The sequence below is a fragment of the Uloborus diversus genome, chromosome 7 (genome assembly GCF_026930045.1).
Source record: "Uloborus diversus isolate 005 chromosome 7, Udiv.v.3.1, whole genome shotgun sequence".
Lineage (NCBI taxonomy): Eukaryota > Metazoa > Arthropoda > Arachnida > Araneae > Uloboridae > Uloborus > Uloborus diversus.
Window position 1 is genome coordinate 61,103,402 of NC_072737.1, and position 25,253 is coordinate 61,128,654.

Sequence of the window (25,253 nt, forward strand, 5' to 3'; positions counted from 1 at the left end):
GATGCCGAACAATTTTTAAAGAAGCCGAACCTTCCCCATTCTACCAAAGATACCCTTAAACTTGATTTCAATTTAAAAAATATTTCAGTAAGAAACCTCAGCTCCCCTCTCTCCCCTAATGCGTACAACTGCGTTAAAATACACATGCAATTGCATTGTCAAAGATAGACTAAAATTGCATATTTCAGAGCTGAAATTTTTCGAATTGAGCATTAGACCATTCCCGATTTTCTTAACCTCTCTACAAAGTAGCCTAAGCTTCATTTTAAAACTTTGATTATGGAACATTTCCTTGCAGTTCCCACCGATCCTCTAATGTCAACAAAGAAACACTAAAAGATATTTTTAGTTTTGAAAAAAAATCGGGAGCAAACCCAATCATCCTTTCCCTTCACTTTACAAAAAATTATCTGAAATTGCGATTTTTTACGTAAATTTAGCAATTTTCTCCAAGTGTGGGCCTCCCCAACCTTCGTTTTTTTTGTAAGTATGTAGAAATTAATTGCGGCTTTTTTTTCTCTAATTAAATAAATTTCTAGTTTTAATTTAAACAACTTTGACAGTTTAATGCATTAGCTATTTTACAACAAAGGGCGACAAATTGAGGAACCGCCCCGGACGGCATACACAGTAGCTGCGCAACTGGCCGTAAGGACCCGTTTATATTGTAGGCAACCATTCACAGCATAACAACACATTCACACAAAGAAAGGACAAGGATAGGAGAAAGTACATCCATATTTGAGCCAGGATTCAAACCCGGGACCTCCACATCACAGTCAGACTCCTCTGACCACTAGACAAGGCGCTTATTGTACCCAGCATATTTATTCATGCCATTTATTTTTTACAATGATTATACTTTTATGGGTTAATTTCAGTCCTTGAAAAGATTTTTCACTTATGCATTAAGGGGGAAAGCTAGTTTAGGAGGCCGAAATTGTAGTGTTTTTCGTGATTTTTTTAATAGAAAAGAAATAATCAGAATTTCTTTAAAATTGAAGGATATTTTATTCATCTTTTGAAAGTACACCTTGTAATTTTTTGAAGTCATTTCCACAAGAATTAGTGGAGTTAGAAGCTGCTGTCCATGGGCGTTTTGCCATCTGAGCTTGTTGCTGGTGTGCATTACCGAAGCCACAATTTTTCCCTGTAATCATTACAATTTTTCTTTCTCAATAACAACACATTTCTCTGAAATATAAACCTAATTGTGATCAAAAAAGTTGAAAATTGCACGTTTTTGAGGTGTTTGATTACAATATGTTATGTTTTTCTACCTTTTTTTTCACTTTTTACATTATTTTTTTAAAATTAATAATATCATCCAAGAGTTATGCTCATGTAGAGCATAATTGGATAAAGAATATTCACACAAATTTTCAGAATAATTGGTCAAAAACTTTTTGAGCTAGAATGCACACCAATTGAAAAAAGTTGTTTCGAGAAAAATTTGTTTGAAAAAAAAAATGCTGTTTATGTTTACGAATCTCCACAGTCACTTTAAGTTCTCATAGCATCAGAACTAATCAGATTTTTTCACTCAAACTTTGGCAAGATATTCTTGAATAGTTTTACTAACATTTTATGACATTAAAAAAAAGTGGATTTTTTTGCCTGTTCTAAACTGGTCTTCCTCAACAAACAACATAAGCCCCTTCCCTTTATTTGACTTCCTGTTCCTGACATAATTTCTTCTTAAATAGAAAAAAAGAAAATAGTCAAGAAGAACTTTTCCAAATTTCAAGGGAGGGGAAAACAACGCATATTGTCGCTTCAAAGCAACAGTAGGGTATCTTACTGCTATTCCTGGAACGACAATATATTTTGCAAGTTACAAAAGATGCATTTTTGCATTAAAATGTGTTTGCGCATGCGCGAGCTTGCCACTCGGCCGTAGTCAGTCAGTTGATGAATGGATGCCTCAGAGAGAAGGCATATATTTCTGACGTGGGCATTGATATGTTTTCCTTTGAAGCCCACATTCCATTACCATTTAAATGTAAATTAGTGTATATAACTTTGTGTTGTGAAATTTATTAAAGCTCATTAGGAAAAATCTATTGAGTCAAGGTTCATCAACCAAATATTACAGTCCACTAAAATATAATCGGCGGCCACATAGTGGTCCTTTACCCGGAGCCTTGCTTGCCTTCAAAATGGATTTAATAACGCTCAATAGAAAACAAGGCGTTTTAAAAACCAAAGTTGGGAAATTTGCTGAATTTCTTCAAAGCTTTGTGACATCAGAAGAGGAAACTGATGACTTAGTAATTCTCTTGGAACTAAACTGGAATCCATTAACTCGGCAAAGGCTGTCATCAATGAATTGATTGACGGATATTGTGGTCTATCTGGATCCGTGGATTTAAAAGACAACCTGACCTTAGCGGAAGGCATCGCCGAAGAATTAGAAGAATTGGAGGTAAAATTTAAAATTTTACTTTCTAAATCAAATAGTAATGAAATAAAAAATGAAAACATTAAGGCGAATGTTAAGATTCCCGATCTTCCCTTGCCAACATTCAATGGCAAATATGAAGATTACCAAAACTTTAAAATTCAATTCACTACAATTATTGGTGAAAATAGCTGCATAAATAACTCCCAAAAATTATGTTATTTGAGAGCATCCTTAAAAGGAGATGCTAAACTTATTGAAAGTCCTCAAGATACTTTCGATTCGCTTTTTAAAGCGCTTGATAATCGATATGAGAATAAACGTGCTATCGTTGATGCTCATATAATTAGCCTTATTAATTTTGAAAAAGTACATGAAAACTCCTATCAACTAAGATTACTTGTTGATAATGTTAAGCGACAGCTTCGCTCACTGCAAAATCTGGGGTTTGAAAGAAATAATTTGTCTGATTCATTTTTGTTAAATGTGCTAAATCACAAGTTGGATCGCGAATCTAAGAAATTATTTGAATAGTCTGTAAAATCTACAAAAATTCCTACTCTTGATAAATTTCTAGAGTTTTTGGAAGAAAGAGCTAGGATTTTAGACGGATTAAAAAATTATTCTTCAACTGTTCCCAGTAGATCGAAGTCACTTTTAACAAACGAAAGTGATAAGAAAAAGAGTTGTATTGTGTGTAAAAATGATCATTCTATACTTAAATGTGATAAATTTCTGAAGTTAACTCTTGAACAAAGATTACAATTTGTTCGTACAAATAAGCTCTGTGAGTTATGTTTGTCTCAAGGTCACAAAAAGTTTTCTTGCAAATCATCTTTCAAATAAAAATGCGGTCAGAAGCATTCTAAATTTATTTGTTTTAACCAAGCGAACTACATTAAGGCGCCACTGGATAGCTTCACTGGAGACGGTGATGTAACAGAAATTGCTAATGAACCGCTTCATTCCCCCACATCTTCTTCCACAGTGTTGAGTAATGTCTCAAATCAAAGGAAAAAAGGCATTATTTTGTCTACAGCTCAGATTTATGTGCATTGCGGAGATGGGAAAAGAAGGGTTGCCGTAAAATGTATTTTGGACAGCGCGAGCAATATTTGCGTATTATCCAAACAAATTAGTGAGATCTTGGGAATCAAGAAGCAGAAAATGAAAATGAATGTTTCAGGGTTAAACGAAATGAATCAAAATATGAATTGGAAATTGAGCACGATTATTTCGAACGAAGATCGTAGTTATGAAGAACCTATTGAGTTTTTAATTTCTGATAAAATTACTGGGTCAACACCTGCCGTAGAGTTAGATGTTTCTAAAATTAAAATTCCAGACTTTATTGAGTTGGCCGATCCTTTATTTTATAAATTGAGTGAAATTCATGCGTTGATCAGAGCAGATATATTTTTTAAGATTTTGAAAGGTAACATCTACAAACTAAATGATGAACTCATATTACAGGAATCAGAATTTGGTTGGATAGCTGGCGGGAAATTAAATCAGATACCAAGTTTTAGTGAAAACGTTTGTTTTCTCACTTGAGATGAATCCTTGCAGGACACATTGAAGCTTTTCTTTGAATTAGAAGGATTGGGTATTAAAGATGATCCTGGATATTTTGAGAAGGACCAAGCACAAGCAAAATTTGATGCAACCGTCAAATTTACTGGGCATAGGTACGAAGTACAATTGCCTTGGAAAAGAGATTTTCGCGAACTAAGTGATAATTTAGAGGTTGCGAAACGACGTTTCTCAACACTTCAAAGAAAATTTCCAATTTATCCTGACTTTTATCGTCAATATGCGGAAATTATAAAAGATTATTTAGAACAAGGAATTGTTGAGGAAGTTGAAAATACAAGCATCCAAGAAGATAGACCAAAATTCTACTTGCCTCACCAGGCGGTTTGTAAACAAGAAAAACTTACCACAAAGATGAGGATAGTATTTGATGCCAGCTCGCATGACAAAGATCAATTATCTCTAAATGACTGTTTGTGGTCTAGACCTAACTTAAACCCAAATCTTTTTGAAGTTTTGATTAATTTTAGATTAAACAAAATTGCCCTTGCATCGGATATAGAAAAGGCGTTTTTGCAAATTTCGTTAGCGGAAAAAGACAGAGATGCGGTTCGATTTTTATTTTGTGATATAGATTGTAAAAATGTTATGAATATTAAGATTTACCGTTTTTCGCGAGTTTACTTTGGATACTCGGCGAGCCCATTTCTCTTATCTGCTACAGTTACACATCACATAAAGCAATTTGCTGAAGAAAATCCCTCTTTTGTGGAGCAACTTGATAAATATATTTACGTTGATGATTTTATTTCTGGAGAAAATGACTTGCAAAAAGCTCTTGAACTGTCAGAAAATGCTAGAAGTTTGATGCAAAAGGCCGGAATGTCCTTAAGAAAATGGATCACGCGAACGATGAAGATCTAATGAAAATTTGGAACGAAAAGGGCGTGGATACTCAAGATAACCACACTACAGTAAACTTGGGATCACATACCACGAAGGTTTTGGGAATTGCGTGGGATCCAAAAGAAGATTGTTTTTCCATGCAAGTTAAAAGTTTAGTGGAATTTTTGTCTTCTGCTAAAAACACCAAACGAGTTGTATTACAATCATTAGGAAAGATTTTTGACCTGCTTGGATTATTGTCACCTTACACTATAAGAGTAAAATGTCTTATTCAAGAGTTATGGAATAGGAAACTGCCATGGGATGAAACCTTACCTCCAGATATCGTCAATAAATGGCAGAACTGGTGTTCGGAACTCCCTATACTTGAAAAATTGGGAATTCCGAGATTTGTTCTAAATTCTGCTGTTAAAGGAATTAACGACATTGAATTACACATATTTTGCGATGCTCGTAAAAAGGCATATGGTGCTTCCGTTTACGTTAAAGTAAAAGAAGAAGATAAAGCGTCTGTGAACCTCGTCACATCAAACAGCAGGGTAGCTCCTTTGAAGAGTGTTACAATGCCAAGGCTTGAGCAATTAGGAGCCTTGGTAGCAGCTCGTTTAGGTTCAAAAGTTCTAGAAATCATTGGCCAAAAAAGGAACTGTACTGTAAACCCTCCAAAAAGTGGAAGCAGTTCGTGGCAAATCGTATTCAAGAGACCTGAAGACTAACTGATCCCACCACCTGGCACCATTGCACAGGCACAGATAATTCAAGTGACCTCCTGACAAGAGGTCTTAGTGCAGAACTGCTCCTTTCCAGTGAAAAATGGTGGAATGGGCCATCATTTTTACATTCAAACATTCCTCATGAAGTTGAGTCCGAGTGCCTTGAGCCAAAAGAAGAGGACTACCTAAATGAACTCAAAGCTAAGAACTCTAAAGAAAATGTAGCATTAATTTTAAAGGACAGCAAACCATTTTTTGAAAATCTCCTAAATCGCAGTAACAAATTTTTAAGTTTAATTAGAATTTGTAGTTTTATTTTTAGGTTTGTGCACAATACCAGATACCCCCAAAGCAAAAAACTAGGTCCCCTTTCACGTAATGAGCTGGCAGATGCTGAAACATACCTCGTCAGGGAGCTGCAAAAAGAAGAATTTCCTAGGAAAATAGCGGCATTAAAATCCGGAGGTGGTATTTCCAGCAAAAGTAAGATTTTTAATTTGTCTCCATTTTTAGACGATAAAGGCATCATTAGGGTTGGAGGAAGGCTGGAAAACTCTCAGTTATCTTACTTAAGTAAGCATCCTCAACTACTGCCTTCAAAGGGTAAATTACCTGAAATGATAATCAGACATTATCATGAAAGATATTTTCATCTTGGAGCTCAGCATTTGCTTTTCCAGTTAAGACAAAAATATTGGCCAGTTCATGGAAGAAATTTGTGCAGAAAAATCGTGCACCACTGCATTGTTTGTTTTAGAGCCAATCCTAAAATATGTGAGCAAAAAATGGGCAATTTACCCATTCAGAGAGTGACCCCTGATAAAGTATTTAATTCGTCCGGACTTGATCTGTGTGGTCCCTTCTTGATTAAAAATAAGTATCAGAGGAAGGGTCCTGAAATTAAGGTTTATGTTTGCCTATTCATCTGTATGGTAACAAAAGCTATACATCTTGAAATAATTAGTGACTTAACCTCACAAGCTCTGATAGCTACACTAAAAAGATTTATTTCAAGAAGGGGTAAATGTCAGGAATTTTTTTCAGACAATGGAACGAATATGGTGGGAGCAAACAAGGAGCTCAATAAATTATTCAAATTAGTTAGAGATCAAGAAGAATCATTGTTTAACTTTTTTTCAGAGGAAAATATTAAGTGGCACTTTATTCCTCCTAGGAGTCCAAACTGGGGTGGTCTATGGGAGGCAAATATTAAGGCATTTAAATATCATTTTAAACGCGCAGCAGGGAACTCTAAATTTACATATGAGGAATTGTTGACTCTCGTCAACCAAATCGAGGCGGTCTTGAACTCTCGACCGCTGATCCCGCTTTCAGTCGAAATAGACGATTTAGAAGTGCTGACACCAGCACATTTTTTAATAGGCAGGCCTATGACTGCTATCGTCGAACCTTCGCTGGTCAACCTTGAATCAAATTGTTTAAATGTTTGGCAAAGGATGACAAAATCAGTTCAGACAATCTGGAAGAGATGGAGTTTGTCTTATTTGAATAGCCTCCAACAAAGAGGAAAATGGGTAAGTGATAAAGAAAATATCAGAATAGGAGACATGGTTTTAGTACGGGAAGATAATCTTCCACCATGTAAATGGATGCTTGGACGAATAGTAAAGCTTTGCCCTGGGCAAGATAATAAAGTTAGGGTAGTTGATGTAAAAACTTGTAAGGGTATTTACAAAAGATCAATTTCAAGATTAAGTGTTCTACCGATGGAGAGTTAAAAGGAAGCAAGTTTCTTCCTAAAACACTGTTTATATTTCTTTGTTTGAAAATTTATTTGAAACTGTCATATATATTCTGTGTTTAAATCGGTTAATTTTTTACAAAATTGAATATATTTTTTATTGCATTTAATATGTTAAAGGACTCTTTTTTACTTTATTTTATGATAAGTGCATTAAGATAATGAGATATATTTAGTGATGTAAAGTTCTTGCATGTGAAGATTGCAAGGCCGGGCGGAATGTTTGCGCATGCGCGAGCTTGCCATTCGGCCGTAGTCAGTCAGTTGATGAACGGACGCCTCAGAGAGAAGGCATATATTTCTGACGTGGGAATTGATATGTTTTCCTTTGAAGCCCACATTCCATTACCATTTAAATGTAAATTAGTGTATATAACTTTGTGTTGTGAAATTTATTAAAGCTCATTAGAAAAAATCTATTGAGTAAAGGTTCATCAACCAAATATTACAGTCCACTAAAATATAATCGGCGGCCACAAAATGAATAGAGATCAATTGGGACTTTATGCAAAAAATGCATAAATGTAAATAAATACAGACAATGCTTTTCTGTACATATATAAAAATTCATTTAATAAATTCTGATATAGACATAATTAACTAAAATTTACAGCAAAAAAAAAAAAAAATCTTTTCATTTTTACATTTTAAAGTTACAAGTAGAGCTAAATTTGCATGGGAGCTCACTGAAGCTTAGCTCCTGCACTTTCTTTTAATTTTATATGAATTCTCTCACATAGGGATATGAGATTGATATGATTTTTCTCATAATTTCTCCTTTAGCGCTATTGGTCTAGCACTGGTAAAGAAAAAACATAATTTATTGGTAACTGTATGATATGAATACAAAGAACAACAGATCAAATAATTGGAAAAAATATTCTGATTCAAAATTCAATGTTCTTAGACTCACGATTGATATTATATTCCACTTATTTTGTAAAAAGCCACCAATAACTGACTCAATCTAATGAGGTTAAAATGCTTCAAAACTTTTTAAACTCAATGCTTTTTAATATTCTACTTTACAGTTTAAGAAGTACATGACACATGATATCAGGGGCGGATCTAGAGGGGGGCCATGGGGGCCATGGCCCCTCCCAAAGCCTTGTGATTGTAGGAATTGTTTTAAGGAAAAAAAAAAGAAAAAAATATTATGAGAAGATAACAAAATTTAACGCATGTATTTTACTGAAAAAGAAGTATAGACCTGAATTGGGAGATAACTTATATCCCTATCCTCAAAACAAAACTTATATTTCCAAAATTTTTCTCCATCTTTTACATCATTTCTTGATTCCAACTACAGACACTTGGATGAGCTCTAAATGCTGCGGTTCTCAGAGTATACCTATTGTTCACAAGACCAAAGAGAGCCTAAATTTGTGTTTTTATGGCTTTAATTTCGAAACTAGAGGAGAGAACCCCCTTTTCCCATGCCCTTTCACAAATGCCTTGATATGTAGCAAAAAATTACAATTTAAGTCTTTTATTTGGAAAAAATGCTAACGGAAACTAGTTTATCCAGCCCTTATCACTTAACTTGCTAAAAAGCAACTTAATGAATTTTTTTGGGAATTCAATTACAAACGATTTTTGACAGGACCCCCTCCCTCCGTAGTGTATATCGTGATGATAGCTTTAAAAGGAGGTTTTTTGGAGGAGCTCACGAATCTTCCATCCCTTTCTAAAATATGTATAAATACAGTTAAAAATCGAATTTTTAGAGCCTCAAAGGCAAAATATTTCCAGGAAGGAAGGATTCTAAACACCTTCACACTTCCTTTAATGTAAGAAACATTACCTAAAGGTGCATTTTTAGGCTGTACAGCTGAAGAGTTAGAAGAGCACCCCTCCTCTTCTAACTTCTCAATGTATAATGACAAAATATTTTGGTTTCTAAGCTTTATTTTCAAAAAGTATTTTGGGACCAGCGCCCGAAACCTGACTTTTCTCCGTACATCATCAAAAATACACAAAATGCGTTTTTAGTTTCCTAATTTTCAAAAACTACTCGGAAATTTAAATTTTGGAACATTTTTGAGGGAGATTCCTAAATTCTCCTCTTCACTTAATGTCTCGATACCCAGAAAATTGAGTTTTTAAAATTTCATTTTAATAAAATTTCCGGGGAGTTATCAGGGCCCAATCTCCCAATAGGCAGAGTAGGCAGCTGCCTAGGACGGCAAACTTTTTAGCGGCTGCAAATTTGCTATTATAATGCACATTTTTTGAATTAATTGTTATTCTTGAAAGTAAAATATTAGCATTCTTTCATTTTCCACAGAAGAGACAAGTTTTTCTTGTAATTAAATAATGATTACTTTCACACATCTTATGAAAGTCATATGTTTTTCAATCATGGTGTTTGCTGAATCGTCAGCAAAATTTGCCGAATAAAAAATTTTTCTGGAGATCACTGTGATCATTTCATCGGGGCGCCTCAGAATGTGAAACGCCATCATTTCTTCATAACTGTGACAGTTTGAACCTGGGGAACACTTTTTTACGTTTTTTTTTTTGAGTCAAGGATATTTTTTAGGGATTCTTTTTTTTGGGGGGGGGGAGGGATGACAGATTTCAAATTTGCCTAGGGGCGGCATGGAACTAAATTCGGTCCTGGGGAGTTTGTTCAAAAATTTCGGATGGCCCCTGCCAAAGCAATCGGCTGGATCCGCCACTGCATGATATGCCAACTGATTTATGTGAAAATGCGTTAGCATTATGCAATACAACTGCCCAAACATAAATTCTACTTTTATACAGAACACAAAACTGCTATGTAATTGATTTTGTTACCCTGTAGCTGACTGAGCCCTGAAATTCATAAACTCCTTAATACGAGAAGTACCCTTTTTATTTAATTTCAAGCATAGCTTCACAATAAAATCAAATACTATGATAAGTTTGCAACATACCTTGTAGTTATGCAACCATAAAATCTCCAACAATAATATATAAAAATACCTAGTAATTTCAAAATTTTTGAAATGTTTTAAGTTAGTTAAATGCTCTAGCTTTGAGTTCTTATGCAATACATTTGAAAAGATGCAAAAAGGAACAAAAAGTTAAAGTTGCACAACCGCTACGAGATGACGCAGCTCCTTTTAAAACTAGGATAAAAAAAAGCTTCCTCTTAAGATTTTATGTAATCCTGAATAACATCTGTCTCCAAATATGCTCCATATACTTATTAATGGAGGGGGGGGGGAGGGGGTATGGAGTAGTTAGTTTTAGAAAATAAAAAAAGTTAGTAGTCAAAATACAATTGTATATTATCTGCCTATTTTTTTTCAATGAAATATGTCAAAACAAACTGAAATCAAATAAATAGCACTGTGGCCAAGCTAGAACAATAATGCAGAAACACAATATTAAATTCCACACCCCAGTTCAAATTCTTTTTTGAAAAGAGGAAAAGGGTGAGATTTATTACATGCTTATATCAACTATCTTAAATTACAATAAATAAATAGTATTTCAAAATGTGTCAGTCTTACCATCAAGCATAAACTTTCCAGCCCTGTTGCTGTACCATGAATGTAGACGTATGCCAGCTGCTATTGATGAAATTTCATTTATAAATGCCATTTTAGTCTTTTGATTGCTCAACACAAAAGAGGACAAAGCAGATACTGGGAATATACTGCTGACTGCAGCTGAAGAAAAAATGTGTCAGCATAAATTCCATGAATGTTAGATGAGCACAAGAACTCAAACTATAGAAATACATTTTTAAATCATAGCTATTAATACAAGAAGTTATCAAAATAAATGCATATACATTTGTGCAATGATCCTGAACTTCACAGCATAATGTGTTGCAAAGAGTTTGCTGATAATAGAAGAATTAAATGTTAATAAATAGGTACGTAAATAGAAAGGGGATTTGCAAACTCTGATATTGCAGTATTTCTAATTATGGAAGTAGAAACTTCTAAATTTAGACCCAAGGACTGAGAAGTGACCTGTATGCTAAAAAATGTAATTAAAACTTATTTTGTATATCTATTGACAATAAGAAGTTCTGTACAGAACTAAAAAAGTCTACTTTCCCGCAGATCAATATCAACTTTTAAGTATTTGATCAATATTCACAAAAGAAGCTGAAATTGAAAATTATTTCAAACATAACTTATTAATATTTGAAGCTGATTTTTTGAAATAAAATATGCCTCATTTATCTAAAGAAATAGATGCACAAAAAATAAATAAACAAACAAATAAAATAACAGCACCTTTTAAACAAAGCAGCTAATATATTTTTCTCCATTAAAAAAAATCCTTAATTGCTTTGAAAAAGAAAATAAAAAGAATAAAAAACAATAAGCTCATTAAAATAAATACATTTAGTCAAAAAAAAAAAAAAAAGAAGTTTGTTTTTCCCCTGTTCCCAAAAAATAATTTTAAACAAAGAATAAATGCACTCTCAAAAATTTTGAACAATAATAAAATGTCAACTTCACAAAATAATTTTCGTTATCAAACAAAAAAAAAAACTGTCTGAGCTTATCTTTATGTTAAAATATAAAGGACTCCGAATTTCTCCGCCAAAAACTGAATACATAACATAAAAATTCAGAGTGAAAATAAAGACAAATCAGTCATTCTCATTTTGAAGTTAAGCTGTTGGAGTCAAAGATGTTTAATTCAAGAACTGGGAGTAACAACTGGTCACTTTCTCTCAAAGTCTGCAACTCTGCCAATGTTTGCAGAGTCGGACTTATTTTGTGATAAAGGAGTTGAAGTCGAAGACTTAAAAATTCCAATGAGTCAGAGCCAGCTCATTTTCCCTCTGTGTCTAAATTTATGCCAAAGCTACGGAGTCAGAGACAGAGTCGTAGTCAAACTAATATTCTGGTACAGGAGTCAGAGGTGGCAGCCATAAAACTCTATGAGTCAAGAATCAGGAGTTGGTCATCAAGATCTATTTCCAAGATAATTTTTTTGAAGCAAATCCGTCTTTAAGTTCGGGATCTATATTGACTTTTAGTTTCATCGTAGGCGCTAATGTGAAGGGACAGTACTTGGGTACCCCAAAAAAGTGCTTGATCTAGGGTCTCCGGATATTTTAATCAGGCCCCGAGTACAGTACAAAATAGAAAACAGAAGTAAAAAATTTAACTAAATTTTTATTACTGAAGATAAATTTACAGTGCAAATTACAAAAAAAATTCTTCAATGGTCAGTTTTAACATCAATCAAATTAAGCACCTTGTGGCAAGTGCAGTACTGCTATTATATATAATATTTCTAAGTGGGTTTCTAGTAATAGGGAAATTATAAATTTTTTACTAATTTGATGCATATTCTTTTTGTTAAAAAAAATTTGTCTTTAAAATTGAGAATAGTCAAACTTTTCTAAAGTAAGATTTTAACTTTGAAGCAAAAAAACTTTATGCTAGGAAACATCCTATATTTTTCCACAATAAATAGCTTTTAAATAATTCAACTAGAAGAAAAAAAAAAAAGAAGAAGTAAAAGTTAAGGCTTTTATGGTTGAGATTTTAAATACTTGCAGAATCACTATTTTCTGAATTGAGTAAATTAAAAAATAATTGAATTAATCAACTTACATTATTTGAACTGCATTAGAATTACTAAAACAATTAACAAAATAATAATGTAAAACTGGATTTTAGAAAAAGGTAAATCAAAAACTTACCTTTCATCTCAAGAAAGGCTGTTTGATCATCAGCATCATTCAAACCTTCTTTAATCAGAATGAGTTTAATCAAGTCATCATGCATGTCATTAAAATCTTCAGTGTGATTATGCCAAGATTTTTTCAATTTCTGAATCAAAGAAGAACAGTTCTTTAAAACTATTTGCTTCTTCTGCTCCTTATATTGTTCTGAAAGAACATATCTTTAAATTTGAGGTTTTAAGAGATATTGATAAATACATTAAAATCTTTTACATTTTAACATAAATACAGGAGAGTCTCAAAAAACGGAGGTTAATTGGGTTCACTCCATCTTGGATTGCTGAAAACACAAACAATCTGAAAAATTACTAGATTAAAATTTTAAGGTACAGTAAAACTTGTGAAGTTGACAACCCTAGTAAGTTGACCTCCTTGACGAACATGATGGGCTCGTCTAGTTAGATGCGTTTACTTTCCCCATGGGGGAAAGAAAAGGGATATGTGTTAGTAAGTGTCCGATAAAAAGTTATACATTTAATGATTGCGCATTAAGTTAAAGTTAGATTTAAGTTTTTAACCTGGCTTTATGCAGTGCTATGTAATTATTCTTCATTCCCTTTTTAATTTGAGACCCTCCAAATCATGCCTCTTCCTCTTGTTAATATTACCAAAGATCGTCTACAAACCACATTTAAAAAAATAACTTGTAAAAGTTTCCAGAGCAGGGTTCCCCAACTCTACTTTTTGCCAACGTCGTTCAAGATTGGCCTAAATTTGTTTTAAGCGCTTGAGTTTCAAAATGTTTCCAAGGGTAGAACTCCTCTATCCTTAACATCATTGAAAGTCTTCAAGAATTACGTTTCTGGAGCTTCAATTCTGAAAAATTACTGGTCCTCTAAAAGTTACTCATGAATCACGGATTTCCTGCATTTGCAATTTAAAGAGTTCAAGTTTGAAAAAATTTTGGGAGTGGACCTCAGAATCTCTTTAACCCTTAACCTTAACAAAGATAATCTAGAATGCATTTTTAAGTCTATAAATTAGTAAAATTTCCTGGTATGGGACTTTTAATCTCTCCTTTCCTTAATATCACCAAAAATCATCTAAAACAGCCTTTTTAGAGCTACAATTTCGAGGGGAGTGCTCCAAAGCTCTTCTCCCCCACCATTACCAAAGACAATTAGAATGTATCTTTAAAACTGCAAATGTCGTCACATGCAGGACAAAATGATTGTTTTTCATGAAATGGCCCACTTACACAAAACGAAAAGAGATTTTCTTGACTTCTGAAAATAGAAATTTTTACATAACAACTTATAAAAAAAGAGACAAAGAGAGAAAAGTGACAAGTTCCTAGGCCTAAACATAAATAAATGGTATTTTAGGTACACATGAAGTTCACATACTTGCCTCTGCTTAAATATCTGCCAAAGAAGAAACATTGCATCCTTATTGTTGTACTTGAAACAGTAAGTTTGTCAAAAAAGAAATTGAAACATTCCTGTAATAAATTAAATATTTTTTTTAATAAAATGCTAAACATTAAAGTTATAAATTATTAAATCATTCAAAATTATTTAGACATTTTCAAATGAAGTTACTAAAAAATAAGTAAAAAAGTAAAACGAAAATTTAGTTTTTCGCATTAATACTGTCACAGTAATAGGAGAGAAAAAAAGGAGCACACAAAAAGTCTAATATTTTTGTTGCAGTTGAGTAACTTGAACTCTTTTACGGATCATTCTTCAAAAAGTGTAACTTTTCTGTCACACCCCTTTTACAGTAAAAACTTTAAAGAACAATTCATTCACTAATGATTTTTAATTTCATCAAAAAATATGTATTTATTTAAACCTGCCAACAATTTTTTAACAATAATTTTTATTTTAGTATATTTTTGGTTTACAACATGTGAATTCTCACCTCCGTGGCATGTCACACACCTTGTGTGACTGTTTATGTTGCTTGATAACTTGTTTAATTAAAATTACATACTTATTTATTTATTATTCCTTTCACAAGTGTCTCAAATACTGAATGTTTAAGTATATTTAATTTTTAAATACATATAGTGTTTTAGTTCGTTTTGGTAGGACAAGAGTCATGTCACACAATAAATTCTCACCTTCATTACCTAAACACAAAGTGCCATTCCCCATTAACACGTGGCAGCAATGACATCAAATTTTATTTTCCATGATACGAGGGATCTCCCTTGTTTATTTTCAGTCACAGTTGAAGTTTTGAGAATTTTGTCGAAAATCAAGAAGATAGATTTTACTTTTAAAACTTAGTGACTCAGTATTCTGACATCTCAACTCTGTGAATTTGAATTTCAGAGATATAAATTAATGTAAAAAAAAGAAGTGAATATGTTTTCATATGCTTAACATGTGCAGATTCCCAGACAACCACAAATATCTCAAAGACATCTAAACAGGTCTATAACATGTCCAGACGTCTTTTAGATTTCTTAGACATCTGAACAATGTCCAAAAATGTCTAAATCATTGATATAGATATGTGGACATCCTAAGGATATCATGGTATCTCCAAATCATGGACATAGATATTTGGACATCCTAAGGATATCCAGGTATCTCCAAATCATGGATATGGATTTGTGCATGTATTCCAGAGATCTAGGCAGTAACATGTTTTAGACATAGATATTAGGATATCTTATAGATAACTACTCAATATCCCGTACGTTGCATTATAAATATCCACGAATGTCTACTTCCAGGATGACTTCAAGATATTTGACTTTTAGATCTCACCGGATTTGTTTGTATTCTGAATTCTGCGGCGAAATTATTTTATTTTGAAATTTTATAGAAGAAAAGTGATTTCTTTTTTTTCCCAATTCGTACTTTTTAAAAAAATCGAGTTGTGTGAACTGAGAAAACTCTAACTTCTTCTATTTCTAAACTTTGTTGATTTTTTTCAAGATCGCTTGTGACGATGCGGAGATTCAAGTCTGCTGACTTTTTTTTCTTTACGCAAGATTAAATTGATAGTGAAGGTGATATTCATTTCTTGATTTCCACAGGTGCTAATTTGTTTTTCGACGGAAGTTTGTAATGAAAGGTTAGTGATATGAGGAGTCACAACTACAAGTTTAACCCTAACAAACTTTGATTCTGTGCGTGTACGGTTGGTCTGCATTTCTTCAATCTTTCATTCGTTGCTATTTGTTAAATGTTAAAATTCTATGTACAACTAGGCTAGGTACTTTGTTTTCTATGCTTGTGTTGCTTTGTTGTGTTACTTTGCTGGTAAATTATATTTAAACTCTTATAACTGTGATGAAAAATGGGATGCTAAAACTTAAAATTGAGTTTAATTTTATAAGTGTCAACGTATCCGAATGTCCAATTTAATGATTTGTATTATGCTCAAATTTCTCCAAAAAAAAAAAAAAAAGTATATCCTTTTAATTAAATTGTTCAAATGCATACATTGCTCAAAATTAGGTTTGCATTAAAAAGATAAAGCAAACTCAATTTCCACAAATTCGAGTTTTCTCTCAATGTGTATTCAAATATCAAAGAGTCTGAATCTTTTCTTTAAATTGTATCAATTCTTTTGATTTGTAAAAATTGAAAATTTTGTCGTGTTGTGATAAATACCGAAAAACCCTTCGTCTTGCCATTCATATTATGTCTGATATCCTACGTATCATCATTTACACTAGTCCGATGTGTACTTTTATTGGTTTCTTCCTGTAGTTATGTTATCAAATATGTTAGAATTTTTTGTTTTATATACTTTACCTATAATAACTAATGTATTTATTTCATACTTCTAATTAAACCTCTCCGTATTAATCATGATTTTGTTTGATTTTCTGATTGTTGCACTTTAATGATATTACAGTCGAATCCAGAAAACTCTGCGGGACCAAGAAGTGGTGTAGCTCTAAAATGCTGGGTTATTGGGTAGGCATTAAAAGTTTTTCATGCAAGTAGGGGAGCCCTGATGGGAAGTTATGCGTTTTTTCAGCATATGTTTGGTTATTTGGCAAATATAACGACATTATTTCCATTATTGATTGCCTGAATCTGAATAAAGATTTTCATTATTAATGTATGCATGTGTGTATAACCGTATGTTATAAGTCAGCAAAGTTTGAAATTCCTTTTTGGCAAATTAAGAATTTCACCTATCCAAAAGTTTAACGGGGCGTCCAAGTTTTTTCATCTTGCTGGAATGTGGTCCAGTTTTCCTTTCTTTTCTTTTCTTTTTTTTTTTTTTTTGTTGGCTTACCAAGCACCACAGTGTTAAAAATAAGCAGTCATCAGTTACATTTTGCAGCTGAAAATTTTTGATTCAATGCCTAGTTTTCAAACTCTTAGGTGGCGAATTTGACTCCATTTTGGATTTCAATAAAGCTTTTCTTTCCTGACTCTGATTAGGACCAGTGATTGAAGGAGTAAATTTGTAGAAGTAACTTTCAAATGCTACGAATTTTGTTTTTAAAAAACTATTTTTTTCTGTGCATGTTAGAAATATGCTAATGGTTAGTGATGGGCATAATATAGTTCTCATAATCAAATCACTCCATTATTCAAGATCCCTTGAGAACTCAATTATCACAGCTCAAGTTCTCGATTGACACATCTTGACTTCTCGATTCCAAAAGCTCTCATATCAATCACTCGAGTTACCGATTTTAAAAGGTTTCTTATCAATTGCTCGAGTTCTCGATTTGGAAAGGTCTCAATTATCAATCACATTGATTATCAGAAGTATTCGATTACCGAGATCTTCATTATCAAAAGTTCTTGATTATGCCCATCACTACTATTGGTAGTGTGTAGTATACAGGAGAAGTTATTGACAGTGAGCTTTCTATTTGGGACATATAGTTGATTCATTAAAAATGGCTGAGGCTGTTTGTTTTGATGACTAGAAACATATACTAGGTGCCATTATAATACCTAGATTTCATTTCTTGTTTCTATGGCTGGTGCCAGGTTTTCAGGATGCTATTGTATTGAAATTAGAGATGTTTAAAAACATCTGAATGCTGTAAATTTTATAAAGTTGGAATATGAATTATCATAACAGTGGTGCTTTCAAGTTTTCAAAATTCACGTTTTGCGTAATTGATGTTCCTAATTGATTTCACAAGTGCCGTACCAAATAGCGCTTTAGGTGAGTACTCAACTTGGCAGTGTACTGAAAGTCAGACATGCTTCAAACCATTGTCTCATGAACACCATGCCGAGTATGCACTAAGTACTCGGTATAGTGATATTTTTGAAGCTATTACTAATGCTATGCAATTGATTCACATAAAAATATTTGTCTGTTTTAGTTTAGGAAAGAAAGGAAGGAAGGCCCCGGCAAAACACACAGGGAAGAACATGTAAGAGGCACTAGTTTAATTGACGTAGTATCTCTTTCATGTTTCATCTCTGTGAAGTGTATATTTTTCGAGCTGTATCCTGCTCAAGCACGTAAGGTAAGTATATCTCATAATTTAATCATTATAAATAGCAAAACATATGCTTTGTACATTATCATCCATCATTATACTATTTAATCTTATTTTCTGAATTGAAAAGTTTACTTCACTGTTCTTAAGAACAATAATCAGAAAAAAGGGATGTGTTCAGAGAAAATAGGTAAGTTTCAAGCATTATATTTATTTTTTAAAATTACTTATATTTTTCTTAGTTTTTGCTCAAAATAGGAATAATCAAGTATTAGGCTCCTCGCAACAGATTCTGCTATGGAAGTTGCAGTTGAAAATTAGTTACGGTACATCGAAGCTTGAAATGATGAGAAAAAAAGGAATGGAGATGTTTTGTCCTCATCACTTTTAGAAGAATTGTGATGTTTTTTTTATACTGTATATTTTAAAAATATTTGTCAATAAAAATATTTTATAGTGTAATTTTGTTGACATTACATCTTTTTTAATTACATAGAATGTTGTTTTGAAATGTAGAAGCTGCTGCGTACTACTTAAAGGAGCATATAAAGGTAGGTCTGCATCGGAATGTCAACATTTAATTCAAGTTAAGTTTTCGCGTACGAAATTCAACATTGAAGCAATACAGTATAACTTTGATTTAACAATTTCATAATTTTCTTTATACATTTCACTGGTCCGGATCTGACTGCATTGAACGTCTATGCTCTTCGATTTAATGATAACTTTTTCCAGTCCCTTGACAATAGTTAATTTGAGGTTATACTGTATATCATTCGAGATAAAAATGAATACATGTTTTCACCATTTGCCTGATATATAATTTCTAGATTATGAGATGCAGAAATGACAGAATATGAGAACAAATAGTTCACAGATATTTTAAAGTAACAGGGAATTATGTACTCTGGGGGGATTTTTTTCATTTATACATGTTATATTAGTTTCTTTTAGCATGTGAACTTATAAACATTTATTCAAACATTGTTTTGTTGAGAAGATTGTAGTAACAGATTTGTAAAAACACCAATATGTAAATCAAAAGGAATGTTTCGTAAAAAAACCCATAAATTACTTCATTAAAACAATTTAGTTAGATTAATATTAACCAGAACTGATATTTTAAAAAGTTGAAGGAAAGCTAACTATTTCAAACAATGATTACATGGATGAGCTTAGCTACATAATTTCACCAGAGTTCTTCAATATGCAAAAAATCAAAATTTGTTATTTTACAAAAAGTAAAACTTGGTTTCTTGTGTATGGTATTTGTTTGTAGTAAAGGAATGTAGAAAAAAATATCTTACAGGTTTGACAGAGGAACTTTAATATTTAAAACTGCTAATAAACTTAGTTGTACTAAAATGTATTCTTTTAAAAATGTAAACTTTATGGGTTTAAAAAATGGTTACTCATGGTGTCACAAATAAATTACTTAAAGTGTTAAAACTTTTGCACTTAACTGCAGTTATTAACATTTATCCAAATTATTATTTGCAAAAATGTTGTTTTTAATAGATTATTTATTCATTGACACCAAAGAGATACCACTTTTTAAATTGTAAATTTTTTTAAAACATAAATCATTAAAAAAAAAAGACTACTAAATCCATCAGTCACAAAACTGAGACTTGAATTCAACACAAGGAAGAAAAAAGCATCTTACTTCTTTGTTTTTTAGCAAGGAGGGGGGGGGGGGCGGAGTTAATTGGGGAAAATCTGGAACAGTATGCAAAAAAAAAAAAAAAATATTTCATAGGTACACATAGAATGAAAACCCATCTGTTGAAGATTTTTGAAAAAAGAAGAAAAGTATAAATAACTAATGAATGCCGACTTTATAACTTATTAATTTTTGTGGAATATATTTTAAAGCTGTAAACAAATTTACTGGTTTCAAAATCACAACTTTTTTTTCATATATCAATAAATAAGTTATTTACAAATATCAACACTTTTATTCATAATTATCAGTAAAATGGATCTTATAACTGCATTGAGAATGTAAAATTAAGATATTTACAAATAACTTATTTATTAATATACAATAAGTTGCTTGTTTTAAACCTGTAAATTTGTTTACAGCTTTAAAATATATTTAAAAACATTAAATCTATGAAACATCGTTTCTTATGTCTCCTATACATCTACAGGATCAAAAATCGATATCAATAACCAGTTATTAAGACATCCAAAAGCTATCTGGACATGATATCCTATGAATATGCAAGAAACATCCTCCGGATGTCTATGAGATATCCAGAATATCCCCTGGATATCTCTGAGATCGCCGCGGAACGTCTAGATATTTTCGACGTCAGAGGGAGTCAAAAAAGTGCAACCTTTCGACCACTGGTAGATATTCATTTAGACATTCGGACATCTTATAGTCATCTTCTGGACTTGCCTCATCTCTAGTTCTATATCTAGTGGATCTCTTATAGATGACTTTTAAAGATAGGTGGTTGTCTGGGTTGTAGCAACGAAGAAGAAAAAAATTCCCTGAAAGATGTATCAATTACGCCTATATTAAATTCCTCACCTTCTATGAATCTCACCTCCTTGACAGACCTTATCAATGTCATTATTTCTGAGGTGAAAATAAATGATGAAGGGGAAATAAATCAATAATAGGCATTCTACGAAAATCTAAATAGCCAGTATACCCTCAAATTTACTAAATACTATTTTTAACATACATTTGAAATTACTAATTAAGTCGTACTTTAATTAAGAGAGCTTAATATTATAATCCCACTAATCATTAAAACAGCTGATTGTTTGCACAATTAACAAAACTGCTACTTTATTATTAAATTGGTCTCGATTTTTTTAATATTAAAAGTTTTTTTTTTTTATTTTTTTTTTCCGTGAACAAGGCATTTTTTATTTTTTTTTGTATGAGTAAGATATTTGGAACTTAGCTCGGTCATTGTTTGTGGTTACTTTTAGTAGGTAACACTTTCATGTAAGAATGAGAAACAGGGGTGCCCATCCCCCCCAAGCTCAATGGCGCAAATTCCCCCCCCCCCCCAAAAAAAAAATTTTTTTCTCGCTTTCGAATTGGGTTAAACGTAACAGTTTTTAGAGTGTTTAATTTCCAGTCAAATTCACGGGGGGGGGGGGGGGGGGGGGGCGCTAACAAATACCATTTGAGCTGAAATGTTGTTGGATTGTTGACCCGCCTTGCCTTCCCTAATTTTGAAACGTGGACCTTGAGTAATCAAATTTTGGGTACCCATGAATTTTGCTACATTTTTTTTTTTTCAAACATATGAATGATTACAGGGACAACTTTCTGGCTTGGGATGGAGTCATTACTAGATGTATGCAACATGAACCGTGAAACGGAAATTTATTGTCAATTAGATAGGGGGTCCTGAGAGTTGCTCCCCCAGAAAATTTTTGAAATTGTAATTTTAAAACCAGTTTTATACGATCTCTGGTGATGTTAGGAAAATAAAAGGTTAGGTGGCCCCTTCCCGGTAATTTTTCAATATTGAAACTTTATAAGCGCAATGGTAAATAGTCTACCGTTGTGTTAAGGAGGGCTTTCCTTTGTTTTCAAAATTGTAGTTCTAAAAATGCAGTTTTAGACTATTTGTGGTAATGTTAAGGAAAGAAGAGATCCTAGGGCTCGCCCCTGGAAATTTTTCAAAATTAAAGTCTTGAAAACGCTATCTATGGTTGAGAGACAAGCAGTTTTCTGAAATTGAAGTTCTAAAATCGCAATTGTAGCCACCTTTGTGACGTTAAGAAAAAGAGTTTTCGAATGCTCTCCCGGAATTTTCTCGATATTGAAGCCCTAAAAACCAAATTTAGGACGACTTTTTAATAATGTTGAGTGGGGAGGAGGGAGAGGGGCGCTCCACTTAAATTTCCGAACTTGTAGCTTTAGAAACACTTTTGATATATCTTGATAATGTCAGTGGAAGGTGAATTTCGGTGCCATTCCCCCGACAATTTTTTGAAATTGGTACTCCAAAAACGCAATTCTAGGCTTGTCTTTGATTGTGTTAAGGAAAGTGGGGGGAATCAAGCACTCTCTCCTATAAATTTTTCAAAATTGCATGACGAGAAACGTAGTTTTAGATGACTCTTGATAATAAAGAGGATGTCATTCTGGCGTTACAGTGGGGGCGCTCTCCTGGAACTTTTCCAAAATTGAAGTCGCATAGCCAAAAAAAGATGGATCACACACACCATGACTGATGTTTTTCGGAAATCCTAAAAAATAGATTCAACTATTCTGCACACATCGAAAATCAGAACTCAAGAATTTTAACGAATCAAATATCCTTTTATACATATCAGATATAGATGGATATTATGTTTCGTAAATATGATTTACGAAAAATAATTTAAACAACTTAAGAACAGACTGTTCTACTTCCATCAGCGAAAACCAACATCACTGAAAGTTTTAATAAAAATCATTTAATGATAAATTGAAACAATCAATTTAAAAATGGTTGAGACGATGGGAGCAAAGTGAAATGAGAGAGAGATATATATATTCTTCAAAACTAGTTCTTAACAATTGTCAAGGTGCAAAAGGAATCAATGAAAGACTAGAGCATACTGGTCAGAATTATTACAAACAATAAAACATTCTTGACCTCCCTCCTTCTCATCACTGTCACACATATTCATCATGCAGAATTGTGCTGCTTCCAGAAAATTTATGAGATATTGAAAAGAAAATAAATCTTCTGATCCAACTTTGAAATGGACACCAACTCCATGTCTGTGATGCTCCTTTCATTGAAAAAGAGACACGGTCATTAAATTTTGGAAAGAGCACCAGGGCTGTCGCTATTTCAAAAAAAAACTGGGGGGGGGGGGGGTACGCTTTTTGCGGCCCCTTAATTTTTTCAAACGTATGTTCGAATGTGCAGAGAGAGAGAGAAGATTTGGCTTCTGGTTTAGCAGGGATAGCCATATTGCTAGACCTTAGTACTAGCAATATAAATAATCATTAGGATAATATTCAATCAGAATTAGGGGGTGTCGAAGGGCTACCTTCTTGCATTATTTTGCAATCCGAAGACATAAAAACGCAGTTTTAAGCTATATTTTAAGTTTGGGAGGAAGGGGAGAAGAGTTCCAGAGGATAGCATCTCCCGATAATTTTTCCAAATTTAAGTTCTCAACACAATCATATATTATATTTAATTATGTTCAGAAGAGGGGTCCAGGGGCTCTCCCTCGGGAATTTTCAAGACTGTTATTTGAAAAACAGTTTTAGACGATCTATGATGATGTTAAGGGAGGAAGAGACTCGAGGTCATCATTCTATAATTTTTCAAAATGCAAACTTGAAGCACGCATTCCCAATTGTGACACGTAAATGGGGGTCCGGGGGCTCTCCCCCAAGAAAAATTTGAAAATTGTAGATCGAAAAACGCAGTTTTAGACAATTTATGGTAATATTAAGGGGATGAGAGATGCCCCATCGAATTTTTTTGAAATTTTGAAGTCTTAAAAATGTGATTGTAGTTTTTTTTGTTAAAATTTAGTACACCGCCAGTTTCTTGAAATCAAAGCTCCGGAAACGTAATTTAAGCCAACCTTCGATGAAAGGAGGGGGGGGGGGAGTTTTGAAGGGGCTCGCGACCAGAAATGTTTCGTAATTGAAGCACTAAAAGCGAGATTTAAGACATTTTTCGATGATGTTGGCGAGAGAGAGGCATTCTCTCGAAAAAAATTTCGATCCGTAGAAACCGCAGTTTTAGAAGATTTTTGTTAACGTTAATGGGTGGAGAGATTCGGAGTCCTCCCCCGGCAAATTTTCAAAATTGAAATTCAATTAAAGTAATCGTAGACGATTTATTAATACTGTTGAGGGGTAGAAGGTTTTGGAGATCTCTCCCCTGAAAATTTTTCTAAATTGAACCCTTAACAATGATATTTTTGAGGATCTCTGGTAATATTTGGAGGACGACAGTTTCGGAACAACTCAGGGAGTTTTTTTTTAAAATTAAAGTCCAAAAGACGAAATTTATTCGACCTTGAATGAGGATGAATGATTAATTGAGAGGGCATTTTTCAGAGGTTACGTTGGGAGCACTCTCATGGTTTTTCGAAATTGCAGTCCTAAATACTCAGGTGTAGGCCAGCTTTAATGACGTTAGGCTAAAGGATGGGGTTTGAGAATTATTTTTCCGGGATTTTTTCAAAACCTAAACTTTAAAAATTCACTTCCAGGCCAACTTTGGGGACGTAAAAAGAAGGGTTTGGAGTTCCCCACTCTTCCTTTCAGTTTGGCTACGTCCCTTCTATCTTCATTGTCAATTTTAATTACTGATAAACATATTGTGGTAATATCTTCTTCCAATTTTCCTTTGCCAAGCGCGATTATTTGCTTGGATTTTCCATAATAAAATTTTCAATCCAGCCCCCCCCCCCCTAATATTTTCGTTTTCCTGCAATACAAGCGTTTGCGGCCTTGGAAAAAGGACTTTTAACATTTTGAACGGATGTGGTAATTTTCTGCGATACTTTAGGTTTCTATTCCACTTCATTTTATTTTAAATATGCTACCTGCATCTCTTGATTAAGCTGTGATTTAATTACGACTTTTACATTCAAAAATTTAGAACTTTTGGTGTGAGTATTCATTACAATACATTGAATCTCTCTTTGCATTTAACTGTTTTATTTTTTTTCCTCTCTATTTCGCATTTATTTCGGCGACCCATACATTTTTCTCCACTTAGCAATGATTTTCAGGACAATATTTTTCATTAAAAAAAAAAACATATAGGAATGCTTCGGCGAACCCTATCCTATGGGCTGTTCTGATGAAGCTTCCCTATTTATTTATGTCTTTTTTTTTCTTTTCTTTC

The 25,253-nt window shown here is 33.0% G+C and overlaps 1 protein-coding gene across 2 annotated transcripts in view; it reads right to left on the reverse strand.

Moving 5' to 3' along the window:
* The window catches only part of LOC129226611 (cilia- and flagella-associated protein 206-like), a 47,795-nt gene that overhangs the window by 21,443 nt on the left and 1,099 nt on the right, over positions 1-25,253 (reverse strand). For both annotated transcript variants that reach the window (XM_054861240.1, XM_054861239.1), the window contains exons 3-5: positions 14,373-14,463; positions 12,981-13,169; positions 10,816-10,974 (exon numbers count right to left, since the gene is read on the reverse strand). In XM_054861240.1, coding sequence (XP_054717215.1) covers positions 10,816-10,974; positions 12,981-13,169; positions 14,373-14,463 — 439 coding nt within the window. The remainder of the gene's footprint in view (positions 1-10,815; positions 10,975-12,980; positions 13,170-14,372; positions 14,464-25,253) is intronic.